The following is a 20,966-nucleotide window of genomic DNA, read 5'->3' as shown; positions in this document are numbered from 1 at the left end:
AATTTCCCGAGTTCACCCCAGCCTCTCGTCGATCTACTCTATGCCAAGATTATCTGCAATAGCATCTGCTCCCGTATAACACACACGTTATACGATCATCGCACATACAACAAACACACAAACAAATAGGGGTAAGTTAACCAAAAATAATGATATTCATAAAAGACATTCGTAAATAAAACATGTCCAATAATACTCAACGTTGCATTCAATTAACACGGAAACTTTATGATCACAATCCAACCTTGGTTTGAACACACAAACCCCAAATCCAAACAATCATATTAAACCAAACATAGCATCACATGTTCATTAAATTCCACCAAGAGCTTTCAAGCAAGGCAAACACTCCCAACATGCTACACATGAGAATTTATATATTACCAACAAAATACACACCACTACATCATGCATGGGAATTAAAGTTTCATAACATAAATCCATTAACTTATCAACACATTATACAAACGATTTGGGATTTTAGAAATAAACTACAGCTTGTGTAAAACTCCAAAAATCATGTATTTATATTCAAATTAAATATGATTGAATCAAGAATACGATGCAATAATAACCAACTTAATTGAATAACTATAGAGAAAGTTATAAACCAAACAAGCAACAAAGGTCAATGCTGTCAACAACCAAACTACAAGGACCTTGCGATAAAAACTGCTCTAATTACAGAGCTCCGATTTAAGATCGGACCAGTCAAAGTCAAGAACTATGTGTTAAGGATTGGTTGTTAAAATTTCAGCATGATCCAACGGTTAACGAAGTAGGAACCTTCATTTTACGAAAAGTGTGTAGTGTAGAAAAATGGGTAGCGCCGCAAAACGAGATAAAGAAAAGGAAAGGTGGCTGCACCAAAATAAATAGGTTACGTACAAGCAGGATCAATCCTTGGCCTCATTGAAATATAAAATCATTTACTGTACCCACATCAATATGCATGATATCAAAAAGAAGAAAGAGGAAAGCTAATAACTTTGCACCACATTCACGTAAATCAAAAAGGAGAGGTAGAAGAGTTAATCTCATGCAAAAAACTTGCTCCAACAACGTGAATGAAGAGAAAACAATCACATATGCAGGCCATGGAAAAGAAGAAGAATATATCAAGTATATTCATTAAAACCTCATGCACCAATCAACAAAATAAAGAAAAGAAATAAGGTAAAGCTTCAAACAACACAGAAAAACAAACTCAGCTTCCCCTACCTTGTTAGCAACCTCAAATCCTTTCTCTCGTAGTCTCTTCCACGGTTCCTCTCTTTCTACTATTAAACTCTCGTTTTCTCCTCTCATCCACCTCCTCTACCACCTTTTAGAAACCCTAAAGTATTTTATCTCCTTTTCTCAAAATCTTATCTTTTTCATCTATAATTAACATCTCTAATCTTTTCTATTAATATTTTAAAATTAAATCTTTCCAATTAAGATTTAAAAAAAAAACTAAAAATAAAAACAAACCAAAATCTTAACTGGTTTTCAAGTTTTAAAAAAAAAACAAAAAAACATTAAAAATGAAACTATATAACACGCACAGCAGGTTTATAAAAGCATATATCCACATTAAGTATAATATTAAAATTTAAAAATAAATAAAACAATAACTTATCACTTAAATAATTATCATAAATACAAAAATAACTTAAATCACTCAAATAATAATTATTTCATATTTCATAATTTAATCACCTAATTAAATTACATAAATCAACATCTTAATCAAGTCATTAATTCTTTTTCGTATGTTTCTCTTTAGTCTAATTTTTGGATTAGAGGAACCATCAACATATAGTGTCCATTGGTCCTCCTCGAAGGTGTGTTATAAGTCATTGACAAAGTCAAGTAGGCATTGGGCTTTGATGGGGCCGTGTGGTTCGTATCAGATGTTGAATTCAGAGAGCTCCACGGTCCAAGATGACATTCGTCCAGCAAGGTCATTTTTTGGAGGATTTTTTGGATGGGGTAATCGGTCTTAACAATGATATGATGGTTTTGGAAGTAAGGGCGTAGACTAGGGATGTCAAAAATATCTGTACTCGTGGGTATCCGTGGATAAAACCTACAATGGATAAGAAACATATATTAAAAATGGATACCCGCTATCCACGGGTACAAGTATTTTTTATACCCACATGTTAACAGGGCAGGTACGGGTATTATAGTATCCGTACCCCGTGGATGTATACCAAGAGTGGTTGATGTGTATCTAGTTTGTGGAGGTTGGGTGGGGATGTAAATGTAGTTTTAAGATTTTGGAAAACTTTTTCGCAATCATCGTTCCAAGAGAACTTTGCAGATTTTTTGAGTAGCTGGATAATAGGTTGGGTTTGTTCGGCTAGTTTTGGGAGAAATCTGGATATGGCGGTTAGGCGGCTTATCAGGCGTTGGACTTCTTTGACATTATTGGGACTACGCATTTCAATTATGGCATTGCATTTTTCAGGGTTGGGTTCAATGTCACGTTGTGTGAGCATGAAGCCTAGGAATTTGCCACGGTCGACGCCGAATACGCACTTTTCGGGGTTTACTCTAAGGTTGTATTATCGTAGTGCGGAGAATACTGTGGACAAGTCTTGCGCATGCTTGACCTCAATCCTTGACCTCTCGAGATGGCTCCTTCTCGACTTGTACATGCCATTTGCTAGCGTATACGGTCTGAACCCTTAGGGGGTTACATGCGGAGAGGGCTCCGACGATCAAGTCAGCAAAAAGGCTCGCAAAAGTCAAATCTAAGATTAGGGAATTAATGAAAGTATACCTCTTAATTGCTGGGATCCACATGTATTTATAGAGTTATTAATTATGTCCTCCATTCTTATGGGTTGGGCCAATATTTTGGTCCTTGATGGGCCTGGGCTTAGCCTAGGCCCTGCGTTAGCGTATGTTGGTACTAGAGGCCTTGTTTGCGACATTCTAAGTTAGGTGTTATCGACTTATTAGGTATTATTCTTTATAGTAAGTGGCATGGGCTGCTTATGGTTCTGCTTTTTGTGGGACTATGTCTAGGCGGTCTTGGTCGTGTACTTGCCATGGTCTGCCTAGGTATAGGACACTAATAATTATTATTATTATTATATATGCATTTTAGCTTCAATGAAGATTTGTTTTATATTTATTATGTTAGTTTCAAATTTATTGATTTATAATGCTTTTTTAATTATTGTGCGATGGAGGCATGTTGCTTTAGGTTATATAATAGACTTACGGACAATAGGTTTAAAGGTGCAATTCGACTCTAAAAGGGGTGGAATGAGGGGGATTAAATTAAATAGAGCCTATAGACATTTTATGCATTTTGCAAAAAATACAGAGAAAAAAAAAAGCATATAAAAAGTAGATAGCACACACATAATTTATCCCAACACCAAGGTTATGTTCAATCTTTTAAGCCCTAAGCTTAAGTTGTTTCACCAATCAAATGATGGAGCTCCGTGCATGGATTTGGAGAGGAGGAACTCCAATGAGGCAGTGGAATGACGGAGTAAGGTTGGAGGCTCTTAAGCAATGGTATGATTTGTGGAGGTGAAGCTCTAGTAAAGCTCTAGGCAACAACCATGACAGTGTCCCTCGATGATCGAAAGGTCAGGCAACGCGACAGAACACTAGTAAGCTTTCGCTGCCCACGAAAGCGACAGAAGGTCACGGACACGAATACCCACAACACGATACTCACGGTAGATCATGGTTGGTAGTCTAAGTAGGCAGTGGCAAGCTCTGAGAAGGCAGTGGCAGGTTCTCAGTGTGGACTGGCAGAGTCAAGGTGGGCATTGGACTTTCTCACTCTGACTATAAATTTAGGTGTGAAATGAAATTGAGGGTGGGAATCAGAATTATAAATTTTGATTTCATAGAAGACATTATCGACGTATAAATCCGTCGATATTTTAATTAGTTTTGTCAGTAAATTCAACAAATAATATCTGTCAGTAATTCTGTTAGTAAAATACACAAACCAACAGATACAAATCATCGGTAAAATACACGACAATATCCGTTAGTAATGTCGTCGCTAATGAAATATTACGGATGGATCGTAATCCATGGGAAAAAAGTCGTTGGTAAATGTAAATTAGGGATGAGAACAATAACAAGAAAGATAGTTTTGTGTGGTAGAGCTATGACCATCCTTATTGTATGTAGTAGATCCATAACCAATTTAGGTTGTGGTTCATAGTCTAAAAAAAATTATGCAATTATGCTTCATAATCTAAAAAAAATCAAGAGAAATATTTACAAAAAAAGTTAAAAAAAGAAAAATTTATGTAAATCGTAATGTTAGACTCTCATATGTTCGCCTTAATTGAAAAAATACAACTTCTAATTTTGGATCATCAATAGATAAGCTAGCAATCTTGACAATTTTATTGTCATCTAATAAAAAGTCATATCCTACAATATCGCACAATTTAGTTTTTCTCTTTATATTTTGGGGAGTTTCTTCAGAGAAGATGAAGATTACTTTGGACAAATAATAAATTATCGTCCTTTTAGGTGTCATCTTATTTATTTACAAAGAATGTATAAAAGAATAAGTACTCCAACTCCTTTAATAACCAGAAAAAGAACATGGTTGTCCAAACATCATCGTGTTGAACGTTATGTTTTGAAGTGATGGTTCATGAGCTTCATTAACAATCCACATAGATTTTACATCCATTTTACCTCTATCCCTTAAAGAATCAACATATGCAAAATCTTCCCTTCTGTGAAATCCCAAACTCTATGTGCCACACCCTTTTGCGGAAGACCTTGTTTAACAAGAGTATAGGAAATTGTTTCTTCAAAAGCCATTTGTCGTCTAAGGCTTCATAGTGGTGTTGTCTAACCCCAAGGTCGTCTAACCCACTAGGTCATCTACTGCATATTGAGTTGTGTAATGAGCTTGACATCATCTAATGGATTGAACTTAGTCGTCTAATGCATTATTCAACAATTTTGAGGCATCTTAATGGATTTTAACACAACGTCAATTTCATATAACACTTAAAAATTTGACATGAATATCAAGAATCAAGAAAAACAATCAATTTCCTTTCAAATGCTTCAAGAATAATAAAGATATCTCAAATACATAAGAGTTTACAAAACACATACCTTGAAGATTTAACAAACTTAGCCTTTACATAGCAATTAGAAATATAAACTTCTCTAGGTTTAAACATATATCTTATTATAAACATAAATGAATCTAAAGCAGTTATGATTATGTTGCATTCTTAAGCATCTAGTCCCTCACTTTTGGTTCACCATCCACTAGATCAACATTTGTTCCCATGATGAACACGATCACGACAGGGCAAAGCCAACAAACACACAAGAAAAGGGTAAGTTAATCATAAAACAATGTTATTATGTCACATATTAAGCCATTCCTGTTCAAATGCAAATCCCTTAGCACTCATGATTTTTAGTAACAAAAGAGCTTGTTAAATTATAGAATGGATGGTATATGAATCTATTTCCAGAAGGTACTAGTATAAAGGTACTAGTGTAATGAGTAGACTCAAAGGTTCCTACAGGTGCCACACGACAATAGTAGATTACATTCTTCCTCTCCTTCCTAAGGTGTACCCATACTAAATTTTTTATTTTGAACTTTGACCATTTCATAGTAAACCTTGACAAATCTATTAATAACTAAATTTTATAATTTTTTTTAAAATATATCAATAATTTGTCAATCTTTGTAAATAAAAATCTAGAAAGTATAATCTCTAAAGTAGAATTGTATTTTTTGTAGTCTTTATAAAACATCTTTGTAACCAAGAGTAAACAGATAAAATAACATTTATGATAAAAAATTTCTTTTAGTATTAAAGAATACTCGGTAGATTAATGCGTTTACAAGTAGGGATGGCAACAGGACGGGACAAAGTTTGTTGTCTTATATCCATCCCCATAGAAAAAATGCATCACATCCTCATACTCAAACCTAATGGGTATCAAACTTTTGTCTCATGTCCATCCCCACCGTGTAATAGGTATATTTTCATACCCATACACATACCGTTTTCTTACTTGTTTCAATATTAATTAATTAATATTTATAAAATAATAAAAAATTATGGTAAAGACAACATAATATATCAAATATTCAATATTAAGAGAAATGATGTTTCTTCGATATAAAATATTTAGAAAAAAATTATAATTGCATACATTTAAAATTAAAATACCAAATAAAATTTCATGAAAATCAAAACATTTATAAAATTTGTAAATATTAATAAAACCTAACTAATAAAATTTAAAAATATTTTAAAAAAATATAAAATAAATATAAATATTCAAATTAAAATATATATTAAATGTGTGTTTACTTCAATTTTTTAAATTTCAATGAATTTCTTTTTTATACACTAATAAAAATTATAATATAAAATCACGCAAAGAATAAATATTAAACTAATAATAATAAAATTTTAACATAGATCTTTTCTCTTTTGAAATTCAATATATGTTGAAGGACAATAAAAAAGAAACATTCATGAAAATTACAATAAATTTACATTAAATTTTTATATTATAGTAAACAAAATTTATTTATATAATTATAGTAACAAAACTACAACATGATTATAATGAGTTATAAAATAAAAAATAATTGTATAAAATATATCAAAATAGTATTTTACATGAGAAAAAGAAACAAATAAAAATAATAAAAAATTATCAAAGGTGTCTTAGAAACAATTTGAAAAATTATTAAATGAAATTACACAAAGAAAATAAATATATAATTAAAGATATGATAAGAATAAAAATCTTTAGAGATCTAAGAAAAATTTTCAAATATCAACATAGTCATTGGTAGAAAAATAACAGAAATTTTTTTAGAAAAACAAAAATGGTTCTTCAATTCAAACAAAAATTAATTATAATAAATTATAGAAGATAATTTTTTTATGTTACCTATAAAGGAATATGCAATATGCTATTAAACACTTAAATTAAGAGTCTTAAAAATATATATATATATATATATATATATATATATATATATATATATATATATATCAAGAAATAAAAAATAAAAAATATGTATTAATATATATACACCAAGAAATAAAAAATAAAAAATGTGTATGAATATATATATATATATATATATATATAAAAGATTACTTAATTAATTATGAATAACGAATATTATGATAAGTATGAAGATGGAAAAGGAACGAATATATACATTCTTATACTCAATTGAAAAGTCAAGGATTTTCTATATTCATACCCAGTCAATGTAGAGATTCTTCGTCAAAATAGATATAAATTTGGATAATACTCACAAATATGAGTTTATTTACAATCTCTATTTATAAGAGGACAAACACTGTGTACTCGTAACATATAGTTATTAACCAAAGTTTATTATACGAAATCTTTCAAAAGGTTACTTAAAAGATAATTAATTGTTTACATTGAGTCACATTATAAAAACAAATTTTCTCTACTTTTCTATTGTGCCCGAAGGTTGTTTATCCTAATAATCGTGTACATTCAAGTTTAGTGGAAATTATCAAAATCTTTTGAGAAGTACTATATTTGTCTATTAACAAGTCTACCTCATTTATGAGGTCATCAATCAACCTCAACTTGACCTAGGAACATCATAAACTTGAATGAAACATTATCAACCCAATCTCAACGAGAACGTGCAGGCTTATCCAGCTATACGCAACTGAAAACAAAGACAAGTTTGATCACAATTTTGTGGACGAGGACATGTCGTCGCTTGACCATCCTGATTTTATAATTCTTCGTCCAAAAAATATATAGAGGCACTATGGTTTTGGCAAATGAGAATGAAATTGCATACAGATATCGGAGACCATGCAATAATAACAGAACTGAATACAGTATATATTATGTGTCTTTAAATTTCATCTGCATCTTTTATCGTTGCTCCACTTTTTGCCAAAATAACATGCAAGAACCCAGGTTTCAATAGATGCTCAGAAGAATCTCCATGCAAACGTTCTACTAAATTCCTGCATAGTGACCATGATACTAATTCAAATAACCTGAAAACAGTAGCATCCAAAAACTTATGTTACGGCTATATTTCCGCAAATATCAGTTTTAGTCCTCTTCCTTTTATTCTTATGTGTTCCCCTCTCACCACTCACATCCCATGTGTTAATAACGTTCAGACTACTGATAGGATTCAACCGATAGAGTGGAAGATTATGGAAAAAAGAACAGAGCAATGTGTCGGTGTTTTATTAGATATCTATTGATACTTACAGTTTCTGAATCAATTCTTACCTAGTGCAATGGTCAACTTATAATTCAATAAGAAAATAACAGCAAACGGATATTTTGATTTCCTGGAATTAAAATGGCAGAACAGAACTTTATTTCTCAGAAAGGGACCTTTTAAAGAAAGAGGCAGAAATGCGGAAGAGTGCGGAGACAACGAAATCAGAAATATCAGAGGAAGAGTGATACAAGGAACTGGGAATAAAAGATAAAAACAGTGAAACGAAATATTCATTCTTTCTTCTCTGCCATTTTATTCAGAAAGCTGGTCTACATTGGGTGGGTTCATCAAGGAGTGACACCTGTCCTTTATAATAAAAGAAAAAAGATCTCTATCATGACAGAGTCTAGCTCACAAATTAGGTTAAAATATAATCTAAGTTTTCTAGGTTTAATGATCCTTCCTTCTAGTGGGTCTTGTGGAATTAGGCCCTCTATCAGAGAGAATATTCCCATCACGCTTTATCCTTCATTCTCCGTGATGGTTTCCTAGTGCGTATGCTCCTTCTAACCGAATGGGTCCCTTTTCCCCATCATCTGGATGGATCTGTTGACACTTGTTAGTCTTAGGTCCCATCCTGTTGAGCGCGGAGCATATCAGTCGCCCCTATTTGGAACAGACCTTGTCCTCAAGGTCAGTAAGAGTATGACTCCTCCAAATGATCCCAAAATTCCCAAGTTAGGGTGAGGATGTCATCCCTCTAGACAAGCACCTGAACCTGCCAGAAATTATCAACCTTGACTCAGCGATATCAAGGAGTTTGACAGGCTGAAAGTTCCTTTGATGTAGACAACAATGGTGAAGGAACATATTGGGCTGAAGGGTCTCCCATGCAAGGCTTCAAAAAAGGACACACGAAACACCGGATTTATGCAAGATTGGAGTAGAAGAGCCAACCTATATGCAATGGATTCAATGTGTTGCGCAACATGGAAAGGGCCAAAATAGCACATACCCAACTTCCGTTACGCTCAGAGTTGACAGATAATTGGCGATATGACTCTTGAAAAGAGATTTTAGATAAATGAAACACTGAAAAAACTTATCACTGTTACTGTTTTACTACTGTTTATATAAGAAAACAATAAGCAGAATACAAAGAGTCAAGGCCCAGTCCTAACCCTAACCCTAAAGAAGGGATCCCATACATGATAAATAAAATATTACATCTCAACACTCCCCCTCAAGCTGGAGCATATAGATCATATGCTCCAAGCTTGGAACATATAAATTGAATTCTAGACCCTCTTAAAGATTTAGTCAGAATGTCTGCAAGTTGTTCATTAGAGCCGACAAACTCTGTAACAAGATCCTTGGATAGTAATTTCTCTCTAACAAAATGACAATCAATTTCTATATGCTTTGTTCTCTCATGAAACACCGGATTGGAGGCAATGTGAAGGGCTGCTTGGTTGTCACAATATAACTTCATCTGCTCATTTTCACAAAATTTCAACTCTTCAAGGAGTTGTTTAATCCATACTAGTTCACATGTAGCTAGAGCCATAGATCGATATTCTGCCTTTGCACTAGATCGAGCAACAACACTTTGTTTCTTACTTTTCCAAGATACAAGGTTCCCTCCAAGGAATACACAATACCCTGTGGTAGATCTTCTATTAATTGGACAACCAGCCCAATCTGCATCACAATACGCTTCAACTTGAGTACTTCCCTTGTTCTCATACAACAATCCTTGTCTTGGGTTCCCTTTTACATATCTGAGAATGCGAATCACAGCATTCCAATGATCAATGTGGGGATTTTGCATAAATTGACTAACAACTCCCACTGGATAAGAAAGATCAGGTCTTGTTATAGTAAGGTAGATGAGTTTTCCAACCAACCTTCTATATCTCTCTGGATCTGAGAAAAGTTCCCCTTGATCTCTTGTTAATTTTTTATTTGAGTCCATAGGGCTATCAATGGGCTTGCAATTTGTCAGACCTGTTTCTTCCAAAATATCAAGAGCATATTTTCTCTGTGCAATGATGACACCTTCTTTTGATTGCGCCACTTCAATACCAAGGAAATATTTAAGACGACCCAAATCTTTGGTCTGAAAGTGGCTAAACAAATGGTTCTTCAATTGAGCAATTCTAGTGATATCCTTTCCTGTGATAACAATATCATCAACATAAACCATAAGATAAACACATTTGTCAGGAGAAGTATGACCATAAAATACTGAATGATCCGCTTCACAACGTTTCAATCCAAAATTCTGCACAACACGACTAAATTTACCAAACCAAGCTCGAGGAGATTGCTTCAAGCCATAGAGAGAACGATGCAACTTACAAACTAACCCAGACTCCCCCTGAGCAACAAACCCAGGAGGTTGCTCCATGTATATCTCCTCTTCCAAATCACCATGAAGAAAGGCATTTTTAATGTCCAACTGATACAGAGGCCATTGGCGAATGGCAGCCATAGCAAGAAAAAGACGAACAAAACTTATTTTAGCCACAAGAGAAAAAGTATCACAATAGTCAAGGCCGTAAACCTGAGTATACCCCTTAGCGACGAGACGGGCTTTGAGTCGGTCTACAGCACCAGTCGGACCAACCTTAATAGCATAGACCCATCTACAGCCCACAAACTTCTTACCAGGAGGAAGAGAGACAAGTTCCCAAGTCCCACTGTGTTCAAGTGCCTGCATTTCATCAATCATGGCTTGTCGCCATCCAGGATGACCAAGTGCCTCATCAACATTCTTAGGAACCTTAATGGTAGACAAGGAGGAAACAAAAGAGAAATATGGAGGAGACAAACGATGATAACTCAAAATTATAAATAGGATGTGGATTACGAGTAGAGCAAATACCTTTCCGAAGGGCAATAGGCCAAGTGTGATCGGAGTCAAGAGAAGATGAAGAGGATGAAGGATCCATGATTCGAGAATCTGGTAGAGAAGGATTTGAGTCACAGGGGTCTTCAGGCAAGGAAGGAGTCACTGGAGTGCGACGCTGATATGTGAGAAGAGGTGGTTGAACAATGTCATTGGCATTTTGAGGTTGAGTTTCAGGAAGAACCAAGGGATCACAGGATGGTAAAGGAAGGACTTGTTGAACAGATGAACTCTCCTCCATGGAGGACAAGAAAAAAGGTGTGTCCACAAAGAATGTAACATCAGCAGACATATAATACCTTTTGGTTGGGGGAGAATAACATTTATACCCTTTCTGAAGGCGAGAATATCCCAAAAAGACACACTTAATAGCCTTTGCAGAAAGTTTATCAAGACCTGGAGAGACATTATGAACAAAACAAGTACATCCAAACACACGTGGAGAGACACGATACAAAGGATCATTTGGAAAAATTATCGAGTGAGGAATTTTATTTTCAATAGAAGAAGGCATCCTATTGATTAGAAAACAAGCAGTGAGGACTGCATCTCCCCAATGATGAATAGGAACATTGGTATTCAACATGAGAGAGCGTGTAGTTTCGATAAGGTGTCTATTCTTTCTTTCGGCTATGCCATTTTGTTGTGGAGTATGAGGACATGTTGACTGATGTAAAATTCCTTGGGAAGATAAAAATGAGGAAAACGTAGCAGAAAAATATTCCTTAGCATTATCACTTCTGAGAATTTTAATTGTCTTCCCAAATTGGTTCTTAATTTCATTAAAGAAGGACACAAATATGGATAAAAGTTCCGATCTTTCTTTCATTAGATAAACCCAAGTACATCAAGAGAATTCATCAATGAACGTTACAAAATAGTTAAAACCAAAAGAAGTGACACGACTTGGTCCCCAAATATCAGAATGAACAGTAGAAAAAGCAAAATTACATCGTGTCTCAGACCTTTTAGGGAAGGAAGATCTAACATGCTTTCCTAACTGACACGATTCACAATCTAAGGCTTGAATGTGTTTGAGACTCGGAACCATCATCTTCAACTTGGACAAACTTGGGTGACCTAAACGATCATGCAAAAGTTTTGGGGATGAAGTTGCAAAACAAGATACTAAGGAGCTTGGTTTTAGGAAATAAAGTCCCCGTGACTCATGTCCTTCTCCAATCAGACGACCCGTACCATGTTCCTGTATAGCAAAGTAATTAGCAGTAAAGGTTACAGAACAATTTAAGGAACGAGTCAATTGACTCAAAGAGATTAAATTGTAAGGACAATGAGGAATGTACAAAACAGAGTTTAAATTTAGTGAAGGTTATAAAGAAACTTTGCCAATTCCTTGAGATGCCACTTTGGATCCACTTGCAACAGTAATAAAATAAGGACTTTTGGGAGAGGAAATGGAGGAAAATGAGGAAATGTTACCAGAGACATGATCTGAGGCACCTGAGTCAAGAATCCATGGACTAAGACCTTCCACAGATTGAGAGATGCATGCAGTTGACATTGAAGAGGATGGGCCAGGATTGTTGGATTTCTCATATTTGTACCTCAAGAATTCTTGGTACTCTTCATCAGAAATTCTAGATTCTGAATGATCAGACTTGGACACATGAGCAGCTTTATCGGGAAAACCATGTAAGGAATAACACTTGTCTTGGGTATGGCCCATTCTATTACAATATGAGCATGGAGGACGCCCACTTCGACCACCACGTCCTCCACGGTTGCTCCGACCTCCTCCTCTTCCTCGTGGTGCTACCATTGCTGATGTTTCAAAAACATCAGTTGAACTTTCATCTTTGACCAATGTAGGTACACGAAGAAGTCTAGTAACTAAGTTGTCCATCGAAGGGATTTGATCACCAGCTAAAACTTGATCACGCACATGATCAAAAGTCGAGTGTAGGCTCCTCAGAATTAAGACCATGTAAAACTTATCAAGTTTTTTGTTGATAGATTCTAATGAATCAGCCACAAAAAAACTCTTCAATTCTTCTACTGCAGCCCTAGCCTTTCATATATGAGAAACCATATCATGATTGATTTGTTTGAGTGAGGCTACTCTTTGAGTTGCATCAAAGAGGCGTTGAATGTCGTTAGCAAAAATATCTTGTGCCCTTTTCCAAAAAGAGAAGCATGTCTTGTAAGGTCTCAAAATGTCTAAGACCCCTTGCTCAACTGATTGCCATAAAACAGCACACAACTGAAAATCCAATTTCTGCCACTTAGGTTTCTCTTCCTCTGAAATAGTAGAGACCTCTTTTTCAAGATGATCATGATAGCCTTGACCAAGAAACCACAACTCCACCGAAGCTGACCAAGAGGAGTAATTTTTCCAGTTCAGTTTCACAGAGGTAATAATAGGAGTAGCTGATAGAGAGGGAGACATTCCACCCGTAGAAGCCATTAAAAAAAAAACTTAACTTTTGAGAAGAAACCCTAGGTTCAAGATATGGTCACCGAAACAGAGAACCAAGAGTAGATATAAGACCAGGAGGCTCCAGCGAGACGAACGACGGTGGCGCGGCGCGATTCTGGCGCCGAGAAGGCGACGCGTGGTGTACACGCGCTTGAAGGTCGCCGGAGAGAAGCGGAGCGTGGCGGCGTGTGCGGAGGTTTCCGGTGACGTGACTTGCAGGGATGGGTTGCGCTCCTCGAGGCGCACCTAACCCTGACTTCGCCGGAGTATACACGCCGGCAGCAACGGCGGCAACGGCGAACGGTGCAGCGGACGACGGCGGACAGTTGCGGAAGACGGCGGACGATGACAGTCACTGTGACAAACAGTGAAGATGAACCAGACTCATGTTCTGGCTCTGATACCATCTTGAAGAGATTTTAGATAAATGAAACAGTGAAAAAACTTATCACTATTACTGTTTTACTACTGTTTATATAAGAAAATAATAAGCAGAATACAAAGAGTCAAGGCCCAGTCCTAACCCTAACCCTAAAGAAGGGATCCCATACATGATAAATAAAATATTACATCTCAACAATGACTAAAGCTTAACAAAGACATAGTCACCAATCAAGAACAACACATCACATTGATTATGATCTTGAGGGGTTTTAAACTTTAAATTTAGAAGATGTGAAGCATGGTAGATAGTTGTGGAAGTATAAGCACAAAAGCCACCACAAGAAGCGTTGGTGCAATGGCAAGAGGGCAGGTCTGAAGCAGCCTTGTGGGAAGATGCTTCTATCATTAAAGATTAGTTTTTAGAATTCAACCTTGGGAACAATGGGTAATGTTAGGCAATGATAGGCAGGGAAATAATGAGAAAGAGTGGTATAGGTGTTATAAAAGGAAATTTAAACATAAAAGGGAGTTATGCACTTAGTTGTTTTGGGGGAGAGAATTTCTGAGAAAATCTATAAATAGTTTCCTTTTGAGTGGTGTGAGGGAGTCTTCTTTTGGTATTAATAGTCTGCGACGGTTCTAACAAGGAATACCCTATGTGAGAAGAAGCTATTTCCTTTGTAAACTTTGTTGTCTTATAGCTAATAGTGAATAAGTCAGCTTGTGGGTTTATCTTTGCTTCTTTTCTGTCTTGTTCTTTCATCACAGTTTCTAGGTGCCTAATAAATGTAGCAAAGTATAAAGAAGAGGAAATTTGAAATATCAGAAGGAACAAATATTCATCAAAACTTCCAGACCCCTCTCACACCCATCACACTTTTTTCCCTCATTCTCCACGATGGTTTCCTAACTGTATTTGCTCCTTCTGCCTGAATTGGGTCCCTTTTCCCCATCATCCGGATCTGTTGACACTACTGGTTATCATAACACCTACCAACTACCACCCCTTATCCTCCTACTTCTACGCTATTCAGTTATAGTTGTGTTTCCCCTCTATTATCCCTCACATACACTCCAATTTAGATACAAAATAGAGGAAAAATAAAAAATGATCATATAAAAGAGAGGATCACTCTCTAGCCCCATAGTGTTGAGCCTAAGCCCAATGGTGATAGAGGATGTATGTGATCATGCTTCTATATCTATGTAAATACAATGCAAGAATGAAGAGAATTGAGTATAATCTTATCTCATTTCCCTTAGGCGGACCTTTGACCTCATATTCAAAGAATTATCCCACATCACACTCTCCTCGAACAAAAGTTCGTCACAAAGTGCTTTCCCTATCCAACCAAAAGGCCTAATAACCAGTGTCATCAATAATGGATAATGAAAGTATTGGCAACACAAAAATCCTTTATGAAAATATATCGAGAGCCATAATGAGTTATGGTATAAGCATAGCAGACAATTAAAATAAAATATATAGATATAAAAAATTTTAAAATGTAGAAATATAATTGTAACTCAAATAATGAAAAATAGTCATAATTAATAATAATTGCAAGTTTAGCAATCAAAATAAAAATAAAACCAAATAAAACACCACCAAGTTCAAGACTTAAAATAGGTGATCAAGTTAAAGGGGTTGAAAAAATAAATGGACTTTGTTGTACGGTTGTGGAGCAACATCAGTGGTGTTACAGTGAGCAGCGGCAGAACACTGGTGGTGTTGTAGTTGGACAGCAACACGGCTATGGTGGCATGAAGCAAGCACAATAGTGGGAGAAGGAAAGCCTTCACAGCTGAATGGCTTCCACTGAGTGTTGTGAAACAACTTACATGTGGTGGCAGCAACATTGGGTTAAGGTTAAAATATTTTGTTTGGGTTTCAACTTGGTTGTATTACCAAACACTTCAAAAAATCATTAGTGGACTAGCTGGGTCGGGTGTATAACCTGGAAATAGAAAACAAAGAAAGAAGACATTAGAGTTTTTACATGCCTCACGTCAAGTCACACTGACCCAAGGCTTCTTTCTTTAAGCAGAGTGCATCAAATGGATCACTATTTCTGCCATGGCCACCCTGAACCACCATTTTGAGACACCTATGGTAGCCATTATGCGCTGCCATGTGAAACCCGATTTGCCACCACCATAGACGGTGGCCAACAAGAAATCTGCTACAAAAATCCACCATGGTGCCTCCGTTGCAGTTTTTCAATAACACTACTAATAACCAAAATGAACCTCCCCCATAATCTAAGGCACACACAAGCTATATAATTTGTCTTTGTCATGTAAACCACCTCCTCAAATGCTAACAACCTGACACATTATCCAACTAAATAACTTGGAACCTTGATAGGGACTGGAGTATTATGGGGTGTCTAAATCTCACTGGAATATGGGGTTGGCTAAGTTCCTCTTAACAACTAGTTTTTGAGGGTGGATTCCCCAAGTACTTACTTAGGTGATCATTAGACCCTTCTAATTCTTTTAAAACTTTCAAACTGTGGGCATATTTTGTTAATGCCCAGTATCCTAAATGTTCTTTCAAATCAGAGATTGAACAAGGGACTCTATATAGCATCCCACTGAAAGAACATTCAAAGATTTGCCCAATATCCCAAGAACCCCAATGAAGATTGTTCGAAAGGAATGTATATGGTTTACCATGTAAAGGTATGATATAAGAATTCCATCTTTATGAATTCTCTCATATAGTTTAAAAGACGCTTGCCAGCTAAAAAGTCAGTCTCAAGAGCATAAAACGTAGAACATGAAATGAAATAATTTCCTAAATAGCACTTGTTATAAATCAACTACAACTACAATTTAAAATTATACCTTTCTTGGAGATAATGCTCTTCCATTTATCCTTGAGATCAATAGGAGTTCGAGTCTTGTCAAATACACGACAACCAAACTCCAAAATTTTCCTCCAAGGGATATTTTTATTTTCTTGTGAGAACTTTAATACTCCTTCCTGCAATGTGAGAACCAAAGCTAATAGTCTAATTGACAAATAAAAGCCTATTAAGAACTTTAGTACTCCTTACTCTAACGTGAGAACCAAAGCTAAAAGTATAATAGACAAATAAAAGCCCAAAACAGCTAAAACACCTTAGATTAATGTTGTATACCTTGTCCAATGTATAAGTTTTACAACTTTTAAGTTCATAATAAACTTTTAGAAACATAAAATGCATACTAGGAAGCAGGAAACTTAGCAAACAGCTCCAAATAGAAATCAATAAATTCATAAAGATAATTTACAGAAAAATTAAAAACATAATTGTATTGCAAAAATAATGAAAGAGACAACCATAATTACAATCCTATGATTTATGATTTTGTAAGTCTTTCATGATCCTAACCATAATATTGATTTTAACTACCTTGGCCAGACCACTCTGACACCCAAAGTGGCCATGGGCCACCAAGTAAAACCAGCATCACCACTATCATTTTTTGGTGGCAAGCTATAACTCCGTCACCCAATTTCTGCCATGGCATCACCACAGCAGTTTTCAATGACACTAAAGCAGTATTATTCATATCAATCAAGAAGAAGAGACGTTAAATCAGATATAATGAAAAAGATAGACATAACAACATAGCAACTTATCATGAACACTGTATCCTCATATTGCAAACACAAGCACAAAGAAAAGCACATGTTGAAAGTTGCCTCAATATTCTATTTCCAGATAAGTGTTCAGCAATGATAGTTGGGCTAGTTGTAATGTTTTGAAGACATAATTAGACCCCAAATGTGAAGAAGATAGAATAAGAAACTGTCTTCAAAAATATTACAATCAACCATAACCATACAAGTATTTTATTTATTTTCAGATTTGCAGATAGCAAATTAGAGGAGCATATTGTTCTATTGGGTTTATGATGTAACTCATGCAACCAAGCCCATGTTCTTGTCTTTCTTTCTCTCTTTTACATTTATATCTTTTAACTTTTCCATACGACTTGGATCCCATTTCGCATGTAGACATAATAAAAAAATTACATCCCACCATAGCCCTGAATGATTCTTGATTGAATTTTAACTAAACCTGCCAAACCAAATATCTTATCTCATGTTGACTCTTAATTCACCTGTAATCTCACAGCAACAAGCATGACGCAAATATTCCCTCTCATGTTCATTTCACCCGTACCTTCAAATACACTAAGTCCACTCAGCAACTTTGTTTCACTAATTTACAAATCCTTTAGATGGCTTAGATCACTCCTCTTTCTCACTAATATTAGAAACCAGGAATTAAAAAGAAAAAGAAAAGAAACATTTTTACCAAATAGGATGAAAAAAACAACAAATGTGACAGAAATTTCTTCTTCAAGGGTTTCCACTTCACAAAGGATTTATCCACTCAACTTACAATAGCAACAAATTTCAATCTATATATTTCATCCTGTTGATATATAACTAACTCGCTCATTAATATTCTAACCAACTTAAGTAATTTCTAATATCCTAACATTTACATTGATGGACAGCCTCTGTAAAACCATTCTCAAAGGTTGTTAAATAGATATGATAATTAGGTTTCCTTTTTCAGCCCAACCTAACACAGTTTACGTGTATGCTCTTGGCTTGATTATGGGATGCAAATACGTCTATTTCTCACAAACTAAGACTCATCTACTTAAATGGAGATACATTATATATATCTGCCAACTAAGGTATATATTGAAATCAAAGCATTGGCTTGAAGTTTTAACCCATTTCACATTGTCAGAGCTTGACTTTTATGAAACTTATACCTTCAGAACCTTTTCTTCTTCAACGGTCCAAAGTAATCTCTTGCGCTTTGCAGGCAGTGAAGTCCGATTCATTCTGCAATTAAGAAATAACAGACCAAAGATTTGCATTAACGCTTTTACTTTGCTTTGAGACAGCAAGTCTCCATCTCAGTGGAAAAAATAAATTTCAATGAATCAATAAAACATCCATTCAATCAATCAATTGCTGCAATTGAGGAGTGCATTGGCCACAACAGCCTCGCGTCGCCTGACAAAGGCTGCAACTTACAACACAACCACTACTGCAATTTAAACCTCTGAATAGTACCAGGGTTTCAAACAGCAATTGCAGCTACAACATATATTATGTGGTTTTTGACTTTCACAACAGCATCAAGGCAGTAGGCCCCGAATTTAAAAATCACGACAAATCAACAGATTTTTCAGTTTTGAAAAATGACACACCCTTTCACGATCGACCTCTGTGGTCGCCTGGAGCTGGTAACTTCCTCCTCTTTTACATTACCATCAATTTTCCTTCTGGTGTTACAATGTTTATGCTCTTCTTGTTGTAACAAACCCTTCCTCCTTGCAGAAGGATCCTTCCTCTGGTTCTTCCTTTTCTCTGCTGAAACGACATTGGGTTCTTCATCATTGGTCTCACCCACAGAACTAACCGTCACAGACACCGACACCTTTTCTTCATCTGTATCATTATTCTCTTCATATTGTGTTTCCTCCACACATTTTATCCCATCCTGAACCAGGCCCGCACGTTCAGCAGCAGAATCTGCACGTGCAACAGCAGAATCTGCACGTGCGCCACTCTCCAAGAAGTGTGACAAAGCTTTCTTTGCGACCAGGGATTTCTCTCTCAATTGTTGGCACGTGTCGAGGGCGCGCTTGTACCAACAGTAGGGGCAGTAGAAGTTACCCGAATCATTGAATTTGGGTTCGGAACCGATACAGTTGGAATGTACAGTGACAGGGCACAGCCTTTCGCTGCAAACCAAAACTCCCTCTTCGCGTTTGTCGTCACAGCATACGCAGATGCTCCTGTCCAACGACTCCACAAACTCGGGTCCAGGTTCGGGACGGCGATGAACGCAATTGACATCGTCACTCTCACTATCAAACGCAGTTGCGTTATGTTCATCCTGATTAAGATCAGACAAATTGAAACTGTTAAAGTGGCGTGAAAGAAGAGATTATCAAAGAAAGGAGTGAAAGGAGAGGGAGATGCCAAAAGCAAAGGAATGGCGAAGAGGGAAGGAGCAGTTGCGCATGCCTCATCCCTACGTTTCCCTACACTCTTCCTTCTCATTTTTCCCTGGTTTTGTTTTCAAAGGAAAAAATTAAAATAAAATGTTCACCTTGCTCCCAACCCCACAATCAAACAAAGCTTAGGATGAACACCTCTCTCCATGTGGTGTACCCCTAATCCGAAACTTGACGTGTGACTGTATTTGATTAATTTAATTTTAATTTTTTTTTAACTTTGGATCGATGATTTTATTAATTTTTAAAGAAAGGGTTAAATATGATTTTGGTCCAAATTTTGGAATTAGTCAATTTCGAAACTTTGAACGAATTTAGTCCTTCATCTTTCGAAATATGTGGATTTAGTCCTTTTAATCGAATCTTGTTAGGTTTATTTGATGTTTTGTATGCATTTCACATCTCATGATTATATTTGACTTGTTTATACTATTTGACACATCTTTGCTTTAATGTTATTATGAAATACGCTTGAAATGTCAAATAAACTTAACAAAATTTAATTAAAATGACTAAATTCAAGTATTTCGAAAGATGATATGCTACTATAAACAAATACATACAATACTTTTACACTGTACAAAATTCATCATTCATAAACTGCAAAGATTTGCTACTATAAACAATACTTTTACGGTTTTAACCTCATCTTGTATGTGCTATCCATATATTTCAAATATTAGTAATAATATACTTTTTTTTTCTTCAAATATTTATATATATAGTATCACTGTATCGTCCCATTTAAATGATAATAATTAAATGAAATATTACGATGAATAATATAAGAGCATAGTCATGGAGTATAAACACTACTCCTTACAATATCCAAGATACCAAAAGTAAAATACTGAGACACACTACGATGCCCATATAAAATAGAGTTCAAGAGTCAACAATATTTAAAATAATTGCCCAAGCGGTAGACAATACATGGGCTATAGCCCTAAAGAAAACTCAAACAAGCAGGATTTGTT

The 20,966-nt window shown here is 35.5% G+C and overlaps 1 protein-coding gene and 1 pseudogene across 4 annotated transcripts; both read right to left on the bottom strand.

The window, feature by feature from the left end:
- Nucleotides 1-7,710: 7,710 nt before the first annotated feature.
- Nucleotides 7,711-20,134, bottom strand: LOC114169284 (uncharacterized). Of its 4 annotated transcripts, none has more exons than XM_085668757.1 (5): nt 19,955-20,097; nt 19,177-19,868; nt 18,733-18,805; nt 16,798-16,936; nt 7,711-8,036 (listed from the first exon to the last, which is right to left on the bottom strand). In XM_085668757.1, exons 1-5 carry the CDS (start codon nt 20,033-20,035, stop codon nt 8,023-8,025), a joined length of 999 nt encoding a protein of 332 aa, XP_085524883.1. In that variant the 5' UTR covers nt 20,036-20,097; the 3' UTR covers nt 7,711-8,022. The 4 variants fall into 4 exon arrangements, with proteins under 4 accessions (XP_085524883.1, XP_027910162.1, XP_027910163.1 ...); XM_028054361.2 differs by having other exon boundaries at nt 7,711-8,003; XM_028054362.2 differs by lacking the exon at nt 7,711-8,036 and adding an exon at nt 15,516-15,905 and having other exon boundaries at nt 20,000-20,134.
- On the bottom strand, nt 12,351-13,551 carry LOC146881586 (uncharacterized; annotated as a pseudogene).
- Nucleotides 20,135-20,966: the final 832 nt, after the last annotated feature.

This window comes from Vigna unguiculata, chromosome 11 (assembly GCF_037176805.1).
Source record: "Vigna unguiculata cultivar grain cowpea cultivar isolate G323 ecotype 2 chromosome 11, ASM3717680v1, whole genome shotgun sequence".
In the NCBI taxonomy this organism is placed as follows: Eukaryota; Viridiplantae; Streptophyta; class Magnoliopsida; order Fabales; family Fabaceae; genus Vigna; species Vigna unguiculata.
The sequence above is the reverse complement of the archived record's forward strand: the minus strand, read 5'-3'. Positions and strand labels throughout refer to the sequence as shown.